Consider the following 17318-nt stretch of genomic DNA (forward strand, 5'->3'; position numbering starts at 1 on the left):
GACAGAGACAATGGAATATTTTGGCAATAGAATGTTCAATATTACATTTAAATTTAATTTAGAGAGACAGAGAGATCTCTGTCTTAGTCTCTCTCGATCACTCTCTCTGTCTCTCTCTCTCTCTCTCTCTCTCTCTGTGTCTGTGTCTCTCTCCTCTCCCTCTCCTTCGCTCTCTGTCTCTCTCTCGATCACTCTCTCTGTGTGTCTCTCTCTCTCTGTCTCTCACTCACTCTCTCTGTGTGTCTCTCTCTCGCTCAATCTCTGTCTCTCTCTGTGTCTGTCTCTCTCTCCTCTCCCTCTCCTTCGCTCTCTGTGTCTCTCTCCCTCTCTCTCTGTATCTCTCTCTCTCTCTCTCTCGCTCTCTCTCTCTCTTTCTCGCTCTCTCTGTGTCTGTGTCTCTCTCGCTCTCAATAGTGTTCCAAAACTTAATTCAGCCTATACTGTATATCACTTCATATACCCAATGCATGATGTGACTGGGAGAGACCGTGTCCAATGCATGATGTGACTGGGAGAGACTGTACCCAATGCATGATGTGACTGGGAGAGACTGTATCCAATGGATGATGTGACTGGGAGAGACTGTGTCCAATGCATGATGTGACTGGGAGAGACTGTATCCAATGCATGATGTGACTGGGAGAGACTGTACCCAATGCATGATGTGACTGGGAGAGACTGTACCCAATGCATGATGTGACTGGGAGAGACCGTGTCCAATGCATGATGTGACTGGGAGAGACTGTATCCAATGGATGATGTGACTGGGAGAGACTGTGTCCAATGCATGATGTGACTGGGAGAGACTGTGTCCAATGCATTATGTGACTGGGAGAGACTGTATCCAATGCATTATGTGACTGGGAGAGACTGTGTCCAATGCATGATGTGACTGGGAGAGACTGTGTCCAATGCATTATGTGACTGGGAGAGACTGTATCCAATGCATTATGTGACTGGGAGAGACTGTATCCAATGGATGATGTGACTGGGAGAGACTGTGTCCAATGTATGATGTGACTGGGAGAGACCGTGTCCAATGCATGATGTGACTGGGAGAGACTGTACCCAATGCATGATGTGACTGGGAGAGAATGTACCCAATGCATGATGTGACTGGGAGAGACTGTGTCCAATGGATGATGTGACTGGGAGAGACTGTGTCCAATGCATGATGTGACTGGGAGAGACTGTACCCAATGCATGATGTGACTGGGAGAGACCGTGTCCAATGCATGATGTGACTGGGAGAGACTGTACCCAATGCATGATGTGACTGGGAGAGACCGTGTCCAATGCATGATGTGACTGGGAGAGACTGTGTCCAATGGATGATGTGACTGGGAGAGACTGTGTCCAATGCATGATGTGACTGGGAGAGACTGTACCCAATGCATGATGTGACTGGGAGAGACTGTACCCAATGCATGATGTGACTGGGAGAGACTGTACCCAATGCATGATGTGACTGGGAGAGACTGTACCCAATGCATGATGTGACTGGGAGAGACTGTACCCAATGCATGATGTGACTGGGAGAGACTGTGTCCAATGCATGATGTGACTGGGAGAGACTGTGTCCAATGCATGATGTGACTGGGAGAGACTGTGTCCAATGCATGATGTGACTGGGAGAGACTGTGTGTATACAGAGGCTCTGAGAGGGAACAGGCAAACGAGCCACAGATATAGGGTTGCAGATGTAATCTCTCTCTCTCTCTCATAATAGTGTTCTAATTCTGTTTCTATGGTCTCCATTACCCCTATCCTAACAAACGACAGGCATCACCACGGTCCTCACCATGACAACCCTCAGCATCAGCGCTCGCCAGTCTCTGCCCAAGGTGGCCTACGCTACAGCCATGGACTGGTTCATCGCTGTGTGTTTTGCCTTCGTGGCATCTGCGCTCATCGAGTTTGCCGCTGTCAACTACTTTGCCACGCTGGAGGCCAACAAACTGAAGAAGAAGAGGAACGCCAGGCAGAAAAAAATGGAGGCCCTGGCTGAAGAGGAGGATGAGGAGGATGAGGAGAGTGCTTCATCTGTAAGTTATTTACTGGGCGGGTGGATGGCTGGACACACTCACAAATACACACACATGGTTGGGGTTGGTAGCCAGGGGTTTTACACTATGCAGCTGTAACTGTAACGAGCAGCATTCATCAAGACTGGCTATCTCCCCATTCAACTACAGAACACCATCACCAAGACTGGCTATCTCCCCATTCAACTACAGAACACCATCACTAAGACTCTCTCCGTTCAACTACAGAACACCATCACTAAGACTCTCCCCATTCAACTACCGAACACCATCACTAAGACTGGCTATCTCCCCATTCAACTACAGACACCATCACTAAGACTCTCCTTGTTCAACTACAGACCACCATCACTAAGACTGGCTATCTCCCCGTTCAACTACAGAACACCATCACTAAGACTGGCTATCTCCCCGTTCAACTACAGAACAACATCACTAAGACTGGCTATATCTCCGTTCAACTACAGAACACCATCACTAAGACTGGCTATCTCCCCGTTCAACTACAGAACACAATCACTAAGACTGGCTATCTCCATGTTCAACTACAGACCAACCTCACTAAGACTGGCTATATCCCCGTTCAACTACAGAACACCATCACTAAGACTCTCCCCGTTCAACTACAGAACACCATCACTAAGACTGGCTATCTCCCCGTTCAACTACAGAACACCATCACTAAGACTGGCTATCTCTCCGTTCAACTACAGAACACCATCACTAAGACTGGCTATCTCCCCGTTCAACTACAGAACACCATCACCATCCCTGTTCAACTACAGAACACCATCACTAAGACTCTCCCCGTTCAACTACAGAACACCATCACTATGACTGGCTATCTCCCCGTTCAACTACAGAACACCATCACTAAGACTGGCTATCTCCCCGTTCAACTACAGACCACCATCACTAAGACTGGCTATCTCCCCGTTCAACTACAGAACACCATCACTAAGACTGGCTATCTCCCCGTTCAACTACAGAACACCATCACTAAGACTGGCTATCTCCCCATTCAACTAAGAACACCATCACTAAGACTCTCCCCGTTCAACTACAGAACACCATCACTAAGACTGGCTATCTCCCCGTTCAACTACAGAACACCATCACTAAGACTCTCCCGGTTCAACTACAGAACACCATCACTAAGACTGGCTATCTCCCCGTTCAACTACAGAACACCATCACCATCCCCGTTCAACTACAGAACACCATCACTAAGACTCTCCCCGTTCAACTACAGAACACCATCACTATGACTGGCTATCTCCCCGTTCAACTACAGAACACCATCACTAAGACTGGCTATCTCCCCGTTCAACTACAGAACACAATCACTAAGACTGGCTATCTCCCTGTTCAACTACAGAACACCATCACTAAGACTGGCTATCTCCCCGTTCAACTACAGAACACCATCACTAAGACTGGCTATCTCCCCGTTCAACTACAGAACACCATTACTAAGACTGGCTATATCTCCGTTCAACTACAGAACACAATCACTAAGACTGGCTATATCCCCATTCAACTACAGACACCATCACTAAGACTCTCCCCGTTCAACTACAGAACACCATCACTAAGACTGGCTATCTCCCCGTTCAACTACAGAACACCATCACTAAGACTGGCTATCTCTCCGTTCAACTACAGCACACCATCACTAAGACTGGCTATCTCCCCGTTCAACTACAGAACACCATCACCATCCCCGTTCAACTACAGAACACCATCACTAAGACTGGCTATCTCCCCGTTCAACTACAGAACACAATCACAAAGACTGGCTATCTCCCCGTTCAACTACAGAACACCATCACTAAGACTGGCTATATCTCCGTTCAACTACAGAACACCATCACTAAGACTGGCTATCTCCCCGTTCAACTACAGAACACCATCACCATCCCCGTTCAACTACAGAACACCATCACTAAGACTCTCCCCGTTCAACTACAGAACACCATCACTATGACTGGCTATCTCCCCGTTCAACTACAGAACACCATCACTAAGACTGGCTATCTCCCCGTTCAACTACAGAACACCATCACTAAGACTGGCTATCTCCCCATTCAACTACAGAACACCATCACTAAGACTCTCCCGGTTCAACTACAGAACACCATCACTAAGACTGGCTATCTCCCCGTTCAACTACAGAACACCATCACTAAGACTGGCTATCTCCCCATTCAACTACAGAACACCATCACTAAGACTCTCCCCGTTCAACTACAGACCACCATCACTATGACTGGCTATCTCCCCGTTCAACTACAGAACACCATCACTAAGACTGGATATCTCCCCGTTCAACTACAGACCACCATCACTAAGACTGGCTATCTCTCCGTTCAACTACAGAACACCATCACTAAGACTGGCTATCTCCCCATTCAACTACAGAACACCATCACTAAGACTCTCCCGGTTCAACTACAGAACACCATCACTAAGACTGGCTATCTCCCCGTTCAACTACAGAACACCATCACTAAGACTGGCTATCTCCCCATTCAACTACAGAACACCATCACTAAGACTCTCCCCGTTCAACTACAGACCACCATCACTATGACTGGCTATCTCCCCGTTCAACTACAGAACACCATCACTAAGACTGGATATCTCCCCGTTCAACTACAGACCACCATCACTAAGACTGGCTATCTCTCCGTTCAACTACAGAACACCATCACTAAGACTGGCTATCTCCCCGTTCAACTACAGAACACCATCACTAAGACTGGCTATCTCCCCATTCAACTACAGAACACCATCACTAAGACTCTCCCGGTTCAACTACAGAACACCATCACTAAGACTGGCTATCTCCCCGTTCAACTACAGAACACCATCACCATCCCCGTTCAACTACAGAACACCATCACTAAGACTGGCTATCTCCCCATTCAACTACAGAACACCATCACTAAGACTGGCTATCTCCCCGTTCAACTACAGAACACCATCACTAAGACTGGCTATCTCCCCGTTCAACTACAGACCACCATCACTAAGACTGGCTATCTCCCCGTTCAACTACAGAACACCATCACTAAGACTCTCCCCGTTCAACTACAGAACACCATCACTAAGACTGGCTATCTCCCCATTCAACTACAGAACACCATCACTAAGACTCTCCCCGTTCAACTACAGAACACCATCACTAAGACTGGCTATCTCCCCGTTCAACTACAGAACACCATCACCATACCCGTTCGACTACAGAACACCATCACTAAGACTCTCCCCGTTCAACTACAGAACACCATCACTATGACTGGCTATCTCCCCGTTCAACTACAGAACGCCATCACTAAGACTGGCTATCTCCCCGTTCAACTACAGACCACCATCACTAAGACTGGCTATCTCCCCGTTCGACTACAGAACACCATCACTAAGACTGGCTATCTCTCCGTTCAACTACAGAACACAATCACTAAGACTGGCTATCTCCCCGTTCAACTACAGAACACCATCACTAAGACTGGCTATCTCCCCGTTCAACTACAGAACACAATCACAAAGACTGACTATCTCCCCGTTCAACTACAGAACACCATCACTAAGACTGGCTATATCTCCGTTCAACTACAGAACACCATCATTAAGACTGGCTATCTCCCCGTTCAACTACAGAACACCATCACCATCCCCGTTCAACTACAGAACACCATCACTAAGACTCTCCCCGTTCAACTACAGAACACCATCACTATGACTGGCTATCTCCCCGTTCAACTACAGAACACCATCACTAAGACTGGCTATCTCCCCGTTCAACTACAGACCACCATCACTAAGACTGGCTATCTCCCCGTTCAACTACAGAACACAATCACTAAGACTGGCTATCTCCCCGTTCAACTACAGAACACCATCACTAAGACTGGCTATCTCCCCGTTCAACTACAGAACACCATCACTAAGACTGGCTATCTCCCCGTTCAACTACAGAACACCATCACTAAGACTGGCTATCTCCCCATTCAACTACAGAACACCATCACTAAGACTCTCTCCATTCAACTACAGAACACCATCACTAAGACTGGCTATCTCCCCGTTCAACTACAGAACACCATCACTAAGACTGGCTATCTCCCCATTCAACTACAGAACACCATCACTAAGACTGGCTATCTCTCCGTTCAACTACAGCACACCATCACTAAGACTGGCTATCTCCCCGTTCAACTACAGAACACCATCACCATCCCCGTTCAACTACAGAACACCATCACTAAGACTCTCCCCGTTCAACTACAGAACACCATCACTATGACTGGCTATCTCCCCGTTCAACTACAGAACACCATCACTAAGACTGGCTATCTCCCCGTTCAACTACAGACCACCATCACTAAGACTGGCTATCTCCCCGTTCAACTACAGACCACCATCACTAAGACTGGCTATCTCTCCGTTCAACTACAGAACACCATCACTAAGACTGGCTATCTCCCCGTTCAACTACAGAACACCATCACCATCCCCGTTCAACTACAGAACACCATCACTAAGACTCTCCCCGTTCAACTACAGAACACCATCACTATGACTGGCTATCTCCCCGTTCAACTACAGAACACCATCACTAAGACTGGCTATCTCCCCATTCAACTACAGAACACCATCACTAAGACTGGCTATCTCTCCGTTCAACTACAGCACACCATCACTAAGACTGGCTATCTCCACGTTCAACTACAGAACACCATCACCATCCCCGTTCAACTACAGAACACCATCACTAAGACTCTCCCCGTTCAACTACAGAACACCATAACTATGACTGGCTATCTCCCCGTTCAACTACAGAACACCATCACTAAGACTGGCTATCTCCCCGTTCAACTACAGACCACCATCACTAAGACTGGCTATCTCCCCGTTCAACTACAGACCACCATCACTAAGACTGGCTATCTCTCCGTTAAACTACAGAACACCATCACTAAGACTGGCTATCTCCCCGTTCAACTACAGAACACCATCACTAAGACTGGCTATCTCCCCATTCAACTACAGAACACCATCACTAAGACTCTCCCGGTTCAACTACAGAACACCATCACTAAGACTGGCTATCTCCCCGTTCAACTACAGAACACCATCACTAAGACTGGCTATCTCCCCGTTCAACTACAGAACACCATCACTAAGACTCTCCCCGTTCAACTACAGAACACCATAACTATGACTGGCTATCTCCCCGTTCAACTACAGAACACCATCACTAAGACTGGCTATCTCCCCGTTCAACTACAGACCACCATCACTAAGACTGGCTATCTCCCCGTTCAACTACAGAACACAATCACAAAGACTGACTATCTCCCCGTTCAACTACAGAACACCATCACTAAGACTGGCTATATCTCCGTTCAACTACAGAACACCATCATTAAGACTGGCTATCTCCCCGTTCAACTACAGAACACCATCACCATCCCCGTTCAACTACAGAACACCATCACTAAGACTCTCCCCGTTCAACTACAGAACACCATCACTATGACTGGCTATCTCCCCGTTCAACTACAGAACACCATCACTAAGACTGGCTATCTCCCCGTTCAACTACAGACCACCATCACTAAGACTGGCTATCTCCCCGTTCAACTACAGAACACAATCACTAAGACTGGCTATCTCCCCGTTCAACTACAGAACACCATCACTAAGACTGGCTATCTCCCCGTTCAACTACAGAACACCATCACTAAGACTGGCTATCTCCCCGTTCAACTACAGAACACCATCACTAAGACTGGCTATCTCCCCATTCAACTACAGAACACCATCACTAAGACTCTCTCCATTCAACTACAGAACACCATCACTAAGACTGGCTATCTCCCCGTTCAACTACAGAACACCATCACTAAGACTGGCTATCTCCCCATTCAACTACAGAACACCATCACTAAGACTGGCTATCTCTCCGTTCAACTACAGCACACCATCACTAAGACTGGCTATCTCCCCGTTCAACTACAGAACACCATCACCATCCCCGTTCAACTACAGAACACCATCACTAAGACTCTCCCCGTTCAACTACAGAACACCATCACTATGACTGGCTATCTCCCCGTTCAACTACAGAACACCATCACTAAGACTGGCTATCTCCCCGTTCAACTACAGAACACCATAACTATGACTGGCTATCTCCCCGTTCAACTACAGAACACCATCACTAAGACTGGCTATCTCCCCGTTCAACTACAGACCACCATCACTAAGACTGGCTATCTCCCCGTTCAACTACAGAACACAATCACAAAGACTGACTATCTCCCCGTTCAACTACAGAACACCATCACTAAGACTGGCTATATCTCCGTTCAACTACAGAACACCATCATTAAGACTGGCTATCTCCCCGTTCAACTACAGAACACCATCACTAAGACTGGCTATCTCTCCGTTCAACTACAGCACACCATCACTAAGACTGGCTATCTCCCCGTTCAACTACAGAACACCATCACTAAGACTGGCTATCTCTCCGTTCAACTACAGAACACCATCACTAAGACTGGCTATCTCCCCGTTCAACTACAGAACACCATCACTAAGACTGGCTATCTCCCCATTCAACTACAGAACACCATCACTAAGACTCTCCCGGTTCAACTACAGAACACCATCACTAAGACTGGCTATCTCCCCGTTCAACTACAGAACACCATCACTAAGACTGGCTATCTCCCCATTCAACTACAGAACACCATCACTAAGACTCTCCCGGTTCAACTACAGAACACCATCACTAAGACTGGCTATCTCCCCGTTCAACTACAGAACACCATCACTAAGACTGGCTATCTCCCCGTTCAGCTACAGAACACCATCACTAAGACTGGCTATCTCCCTGTTCAACTACAGACCACCATCACTAAGACTGGCTATCTCCCCGTTCAACTACAGAACACCATCACTAAGACTCTCCCCGTTCAACTACAGAACACCATCACTAAGACTGGCTATCTCCCCATTCAACTGAAGAACACCATCACTAAGACTCTCCCCGTTCAACTACAGAACACCATCACTAAGACTGGCTATCTCCCCGTTCAACTACAGAACACCATCACTAAGACTGGCTATCTCCCCGTTCAACTACAGAACACCATCACTATGACTGGCTATCTCCCCGTTCAACTACAGAACACCATCACTAAGACTGGCTATCTCCCCGTTCAACTACAGACCACCATCACTAAGACTGGCTATCTCCCCGTTCAACTACAGAACACAATCACTAAGACTGGCTATCTCCCCGTTCAACTACAGAACACCATCACTAAGACTGGCTATCTCCCCGTTCAACTACAGAACACCATCACTAAGACTGGCTATCTCCCCGTTCAACTACAGAACACCATCACTAAGACTGGCTATCTCCCCATTCAACTACAGAACACCATCACTAAGACTCTCTCCATTCAACTACAGAACACCATCACTAAGACTGGCTATCTCCCCGTTCAACTACAGAACACCATCACTAAGACTGGCTATCTCCCCATTCAACTACAGAACACCATCACTAAGACTGGCTATCTCTCCGTTCAACTACAGCACACCATCACTAAGACTGGCTATCTCCCCGTTCAACTACAGAACACCATCACCATCCCCGTTCAACTACAGAACACCATCACTAAGACTCTCCCCGTTCAACTACAGAACACCATCACTATGACTGGCTATCTCCCCGTTCAACTACAGAACACCATCACTAAGACTGGCTATCTCCCCGTTCAACTACAGACCACCATCACTAAGACTGGCTATCTCCCCGTTCAACTACAGACCACCATCACTAAGACTGGCTATCTCTCCGTTCAACTACAGAACACCATCACTAAGACTGGCTATCTCCCCGTTCAACTACAGAACACCATCACCATCCCCGTTCAACTACAGAACACCATCACTAAGACTCTCCCCGTTCAACTACAGAACACCATCACTATGACTGGCTATCTCCCCGTTCAACTACAGAACACCATCACTAAGACTGGCTATCTCCCCATTCAACTACAGAACACCATCACTAAGACTGGCTATCTCTCCGTTCAACTACAGCACACCATCACTAAGACTGGCTATCTCCCCGTTCAACTACAGAACACCATCACCATCCCCGTTCAACTACAGAACACCATCACTAAGACTCTCCCCGTTCAACTACAGAACACCATCACTATGACTGGCTATCTCCCCGTTCAACTACAGACCACCATCACTAAGACTGGCTATCTCTCCGTTCAACTACAGAACACCATCACTAAGACTGGCTATCTCCCCGTTCAACTACAGAACACCATCACTAAGACTGGCTATCTCCCCATTCAACTACAGAACACCATCACTAAGACTCTCCCGGTTCAACTACAGAACACCATCACTAAGACTGGCTATCTCCCCGTTCAACTACAGAACACCATCACTAAGACTGGCTATCTCCCCGTTCAACTACAGAACACCATCACTAAGACTGGCTATCTCCCTGTTCAACTACAGACCACCATCACTAAGACTGGCTATCTCCCCGTTCAACTACAGAACACCATCACTAAGACTCTCCCCGTTCAACTACAGAACACCATCACTAAGACTGGCTATCTCCCCATTCAACTGAAGAACACCATCACTAAGACTCTCCCCGTTCAACTACAGAACACCATCACTAAGACTGGCTATCTCCCCGTTCAACTACAGAACACCATCACTAAGACTCTCTCCATTCAACTACAGAACACCATCACTAAGACTGGCTATCTCTCCATTCAACTACAGAACACCATCACTATGACTTTCCCCGTTCAAATACAGATGTCATGCTCTCATATCTTTGTGGACGTAGCTAGCTAGCTATATGCTATATTATATATGCTATATGCTATATTCTATATGTTATATTCTACATGCTATATGCTACAGTGCCTTGCGAAAGTATTCGGCCCCCTTGAACTTTGCAACCTTTTGCCACATTTCAGGCTTCAAACATAAAGATATAAAACTGTATTTTTTTGTGAAGAATCAACAACAAGTGGGACTCAGTTTTTGATTTGTTAAAAAAGTTTGAAATATCCAATAAATGTCGTTCCACTTCATGATTGTGTCCCACTTGTTGTTGATTCTTCACAAAAAAATACAGTTTTATATCTTTATGTTTGAAGCTGTAATGCTCCGGGTGTCGTGGGTGTGGAGTCAAATGCAGGAGACAGAGAGTTCAATGCTGCGCGTCTTTTAATCGCACCAATGCACCACAGGGTGCTCACAAAAACGTTACGTTCCCAAAACACAGGGAATCAAAATGTACAATGGGAAACAATCCCGACCGGACACTAACACGTGCCTATACCACAGAGCCAAAGGTTTACATAGAAATAATCCCGCACAACAACCAGGCGGGCCGGCTGTCTAATAAAGACAAACTAATTAAACATTCACAGGTGCTACCACTCAACATACAAGGAGGGGAAGGAAAAACAATCAGTGGCAGCTAATAGGCCGGTGACGACGACCGCCGAGCGCCACCTGCCCGGGAAAGGGAAACACCCTCGGTCGGACTCGTGACAGAAGCCTGAAATGTGGCAAAAGGTCGCAAAGTTCAAGGGGGCCGAATACTTTCGCAAGGCACTGTATATTCTATATGCTACATGCTATATTTTATATGCTATACTCTTTATGCTATATGCTATATGCTAATCCAGTAAGCTACTATGTATGGAAGGCTGGCGTTCTGCGAGAGCTTGCTCACGTCTCAGTAGTGTCAGGCTCATGGTTAGATGTTTCTAATGAGTGTGAAAATAAACAGAGCACAACTAGGCGCTCAGAGCTGAAGGCTTGCATCCCAAATTACACCCTGTTCCCTATGGGTCCTGGTCAAAAGTAGTGCACTATATAGTGTATAGTGTGCCATTTGTGACTCAGCCCTAGAGTACTGAGATCCTCTCTGTGTAATCTCCTTCTTCCTATGGGCATCCACCCCTAACCCTCCTCTACATCCACCGCAACCCTCTTCTACGTCCACCCCTAACCCCCAACCCTCCTCTTCGTCCACCCCTAACCCCCGAACACTCCTCTACATCCACCCCTAACCCCCCAACCTTCCTCTACATCCACCCCCAACCCCCCAACCTTCCTCTACATCCACCCCCAACCCCCCAACCTTCCTCTACATCCAACCCCCCAACCCTCCTCTACGTCCACCCCTAACCCTCCAACACTCCTCTTCGTCCACCCCTAACCCTCCAACCCTCCTCTACATCCACCCCTAACCCTCCAACCATCCTCTTCATCCACCCCTAACCCACCAACCCTCCTCTACATCCACCCCTATCCCTCCAACCATCCTCTTCGTCCACCCCTAACCCTCCAACCCTCCTCTACATCCACCCCTAACCCTCCAACCATCCTCTTCGTCCAACCCTAACCCCCCAACCCTCCTCTACGTCCACCCTAACCCTCCTCTTCATCCACCCCTAACCCCCTAACCCTCCTCTACATCCACCCCTAACCCTCTACCCCAACCCTCCTCTACGTCCACCCCTAACCCCCCAAGCCTCCTCTACGTCCACCCCTAACCCCCCAACCCTCCTCTTCGTCCACCCCAACCCTCTACCCCAACCATCCTTTTTGTCCAACCCAACCCTCTACCCCAACCCTCCTCTACTTCCATCCCTAACCCCCCAACCCTCCTCTATGTCCACCCTTAAACCTCCCTACCTCCACCATCACCCCCTTCCCCCCTGCCCCATCAGAGAGTGGGGGCCTGAAGAAGAGGCGTAACTCCATAGCCCAGAGTGAGCCGGTGCCCATCTTCCTGCTGCAGGGTTCAGCTGTGCCCCCCATCTCAGCGCCGGCTGGCACCAGCCCCATAGACCAGTTCTCCCGCATCATGTTCCCCCTGGCCTTCGCACTCTTCAATCTCTTCTACTGGATCATATACCTGGGCAAGGACACCATGGAACAGGCCAGGTATGGGTTAATAAACTCTATTCTGTTCTATTAGGACACCATGGAACAGGCCAGGTATGGGTTAGTAAACTATTCTGTTCTATTAGGACACCATGGAATAGGGCAGGTATGAGTAAATAACCCACTACAGCACAGCAATCCAAGAGAATAGCTCTTGGTAATTGGAACCGGATCATAAGGATCATGAGCCACTCATCATTGGCCAGTAAATCTTTCTGGTCTCTGAAAATTCGCGCTCTCCGAATTTTTCCATTCGCCAACATTCTTCCAACTGTGTCAAAGCAGCCTGTTGCGTCATTACGCATTGTAATTTCATGCCTTTCAAAACCCACCCATTTGATCGTCAAAGCTACCCAATTGCGTAACACCTTCAGGTGTGGTAATTACCCCGATTATAACTGACAATGACAGAGGGACATTATCACGTTGACAGTTCTGCACAACGAACATGTGATAAAAAAAGATATATGAAACTCTGCCTTCGTATCTGCCCGACTGAGGCGTCGAAAACGGCATCAGTTTGAACGTCATTTGTCCCACTGTTCACATTTTTCATTAGAATACATTTCATAATATGCAAGTATTGTTTAATAACTAGATCCAATTAAATATGATTCCCGATTAAACTGTACAACATATTTGAGAGGTTCTTTTGCAAAAACATATATCCGTTTGTATTTATTATCCTAAATCATGTTTTTTTGTGTGTACTCCAGGGAACTCTTTATATATAATATGTTAGTGGTAATATTTTGATGTATTTTACACAATGGTATCAGTTTCAAAGCGTTTCTCAAGTTTCAGCCATCAAGTTGCAGTTTCTAAATATTAGGTCCTAATATTAAACAATAACACTGGTGTCAAGGTCCTGATATTAAACAATAACACTTGTGACAAAGTCCTGATATTAAACAATAACACTGGTGACAAGGATCTCAGTACTCTAGGGCTGAGTCACAAATGGCACACTATACACTATATAGTGCACTACTTTTGACCAGGGCCCATAGGGGGCCATTTTGAACACATAGTATCAGCTGCATATTTGACCATTCTAAATCTGTATCAACAACACAACACAGACCCACTGAATGTTACTGCTCTCAAGACATGAATAATGTCTGACGCTGGAACAGCCCCATGAGTTGTAGACACAAAAGGGGAAGGGGGTCGCTAGCTGGAGGATGTTAGATGGTTCTGTCGTCATCTAACACTAGAGACAGAGAGAGAGGGGGAGGGAGAGAGAGACGGAAAGGGGGGGAAGGAGGGGGAGAGAGACAGAGAGGGGGAAGGAGAGGGAGAGAGAGAGAGAGACAGAGAGAGATGGGGGAAGGAGGGAAGGAGGGAGAGACGGAGAGAGATGGGGGAAGGAGGGGGAGAGAGATGGAGAGGGGGAAGGAGAGGGAGAGAGATGGGGAAGGCGGGGGAGAGAGATGGAGAGGGGGAAGGAGAGGGAGAGAGAGAGAGAGACAGAGAGGGAGAGGGGGAAGGAGAGGGAGAGAGAGAGAGAGAGAGAGAGACAGAGGGGGAAGGAGGGAAGGAGGGAGAGACGGAGAGAGATGGGGGAAGGAGGGGGAGAGAGACAGAGAGGGAGAGGGGGAAGGAGAGGGAGAGAGAGAGGAGGGGAAGGAGGGGGAGAGAGATGGAGAGGGGGAAGGAGAGGGAGAGAGAGAGGAGGGGAAGGAGGGAGAGACAGAGAGGGAGAGGGGGAATGAGAGGGAGAGACAGAGAGAGACAGAGAGGGAGAGGGGGAAGGAGAGGGAGAGACAGAGAGGGAGAGAGAGAGGAGGGGAAGGAGGGGGAGAGAGATGGAGAGGGGGAAGGAGAGGGAGAGAGAGAGGAGGGGAAGGAGGGAGAGACAGAGAGGGAGAGGGGGAAGGAGAGGGAGAGACAGAGGGGGATATGTGGGCTTTTCAGTTAGATTTATAGTAGAGTACAAGGCATAGAACATGAGCTCAATTAATTTGCAAAGAAATAATGTGCATCAAGGTTTACCTGGGCAAAACCTCAGTCAGTGTGTGTCTCAATGGCACACACACACATACATAGACACACACACACACAGACACACACACACATACATAGACACACACGTAGATTATAGAGAGAGAGAGAGAGAGATGGAGGGGGAGAGAGAGAGAGATGGAGGGGGAGAGAGAGAGAGAGAGAGATGGAGGGGGAGAGAGAGATGGAGAGAGAGATGGAGGGGGAGAGAGAGATGGAGGGGGAGAGAGAGAGAGAGAGAGAGAGGGGGGGGGGGGGAGAGGGGGGGGGGGGGGAGAGAGAGGGGGGAGAGAGAGAGAGAGAGAGAGAGACTACCAGGTGTGAAACAGGGAAGGGACTCAGGGGGTATGCTAATTTGGTATAAAGCAGACCTAACTCACTCCATTAAATTAATCAAAACAGGAACATTTTACATTTGGCTAGAAATTCAAAAGGAAATGATCTTAACAGAGAAAAATGTCCTCCTGTGTGCTACCTATATCCCCCCACTAGAATCCCCATACTATAATGAAGACAGCTTCTCCATCCCGGAGGGGGAAATCAATCATTTACAGGCCCAGGGACATGTACTAGTCTGTGGCGACCTAAATGCCAGAACCGGACAAGAACCTGACACCCTCAGCACACAGGGGGACAAACATCTGCCTGCAGGTGACAGCATTCCCTCCCACATATGCCGCCCTAGGCACAACTATGACAACAAGTCAAATGTCTACTGTTTGCTGATGATCTGGTGCTTCTGTCACCAACCAAGGAGGGCCTACAGCAGCACCTAGATCTGTCCCCAACCAAGGAGGGCCTACAGCAGCACCTAGATCTGTCCCCAACCAAGGAGGGCCTACAGCAGCACCTAGATGTTCTGCACAGATTCTGTCAGACCTGGGTCCTGACAGTAAATCTCAGTAAGACCAAAATAATGGTGTTCCAAAAAAGGTCCAGTCACCAGGACCACAAATACAAATTCCATCTAGACACTGTTGCCTTAGAGCACACAAAAAACTATACATACTTTGGCCTAAACATCAGCGCCACAGGTAACTTCCACAAAGCTGTGAACGATCTGAGAGACAAGGCAAGAAGGGCATTCTATGCCATCAAAAGGAACATAAAATTCAACATACCAATTAGGATGGTTTAGGATGGCTAAAAATACTTGAATCAGTCATAGAGCCCATTGCCCTTTATGGTTGTGAGGTCTGGGGTCCGCTCACCAACCAAAATTTCACAAAATGGGACGAACACCAAATTGAGACTCTGCATGCAGAATTCTGCAAAAATATCCTCCGTGTACAACGTAGAACACCAAATAATGCATGCAGAGCAGAATTAGGCCAATACCCACTAATTATCAAAATCCAGAAAAGAGCCGTTAAATTCTACAACCCCCCCCCCAAAAAGGAAGCGATTCCCAAACCTTCCATAACAAAGCCATCACCTACAGAGAGAAGAGTCCCCTAAGCAAGCTGGTCCTAGGGCTCTGTTCACAAACACAAACACACCCCACAGAGCACCAGAACAGCAGCACAATTAGACCCAACCAAATCATGAGAAAACAAAAAGATAATTACTTGACACATTGGAAAGAATTAACAAAAAAACAGATTAAACTAGAATGCTATTTGGCCCTAAACAGAGAGTACACCGTGGCAGAATACCTGACCACTGTGACTGACCGAAAATTAAGGAAAGCTTTGACTATGTACAGACTCAGTGAGCATAGCCTTGCTATTGAGAAAGGCCGCCGTAGGCAGACATGGCTCTCAAGAGAAGACAGGCTATATGCTCACTGCCCACAAAATGAGGTGGAAACTGAGCTACACTTCCTAACCTCCTGCCCAATGTATGACCATGTTAGAGAGACATATTTCCCTCAGATTACACAGATCCACAAACAATTTGAAAACAAATCCAATTTTGATAAACTCCCATATCTACTGGGTGAAATTCCACAGTGTGCCATCACAGCAGCAAGATTTGTGACCTGTTGCCACGAGAAAAGGGCAACAGGTGAAGAACAAACACCATTGTAAATACAACCCATATTTATGCTTATTTATTTTCCCTTGTGTACCCTTAACCATTTGTACATCGTTGCAACACTGTATATATGACATTTGTAATGTCTTTATTGTTTTGAAACTTCTGTTTGTGTAATGTTTACTGTTAATTTTTATTGTTTATTTCACTTTTGTATATTATCTACCTCACTTGCTTTGGCAATGTTAACACATGTTTCCCATG

General features: G+C 47.3%; 1 protein-coding gene across 1 annotated transcript in view; it reads left to right on the top strand.

Annotated features, from left to right (window-relative positions):
- The first annotated feature begins 1082 nt into the window (after window positions 1-1082).
- Window positions 1083-17318, top strand: part of LOC118938725 (gamma-aminobutyric acid receptor subunit alpha-4-like) — a 17527-nt gene continuing 1291 nt past the window's right edge. The window contains exons 1-2 of the mRNA XM_036943380.1: window positions 1083-2045; window positions 12928-13073. Of these exons, the coding sequence (XP_036799275.1) occupies window positions 1803-2045; window positions 12928-13073 (389 nt within the window). The 5' untranslated portion in view covers window positions 1083-1802. The remainder of the gene's footprint in view (window positions 2046-12927; window positions 13074-17318) is intronic.

Source organism: Oncorhynchus mykiss, chromosome 14 (genome assembly GCF_013265735.2).
Source record: "Oncorhynchus mykiss isolate Arlee chromosome 14, USDA_OmykA_1.1, whole genome shotgun sequence".
Lineage (NCBI taxonomy): Eukaryota > Metazoa > Chordata > Actinopteri > Salmoniformes > Salmonidae > Oncorhynchus > Oncorhynchus mykiss.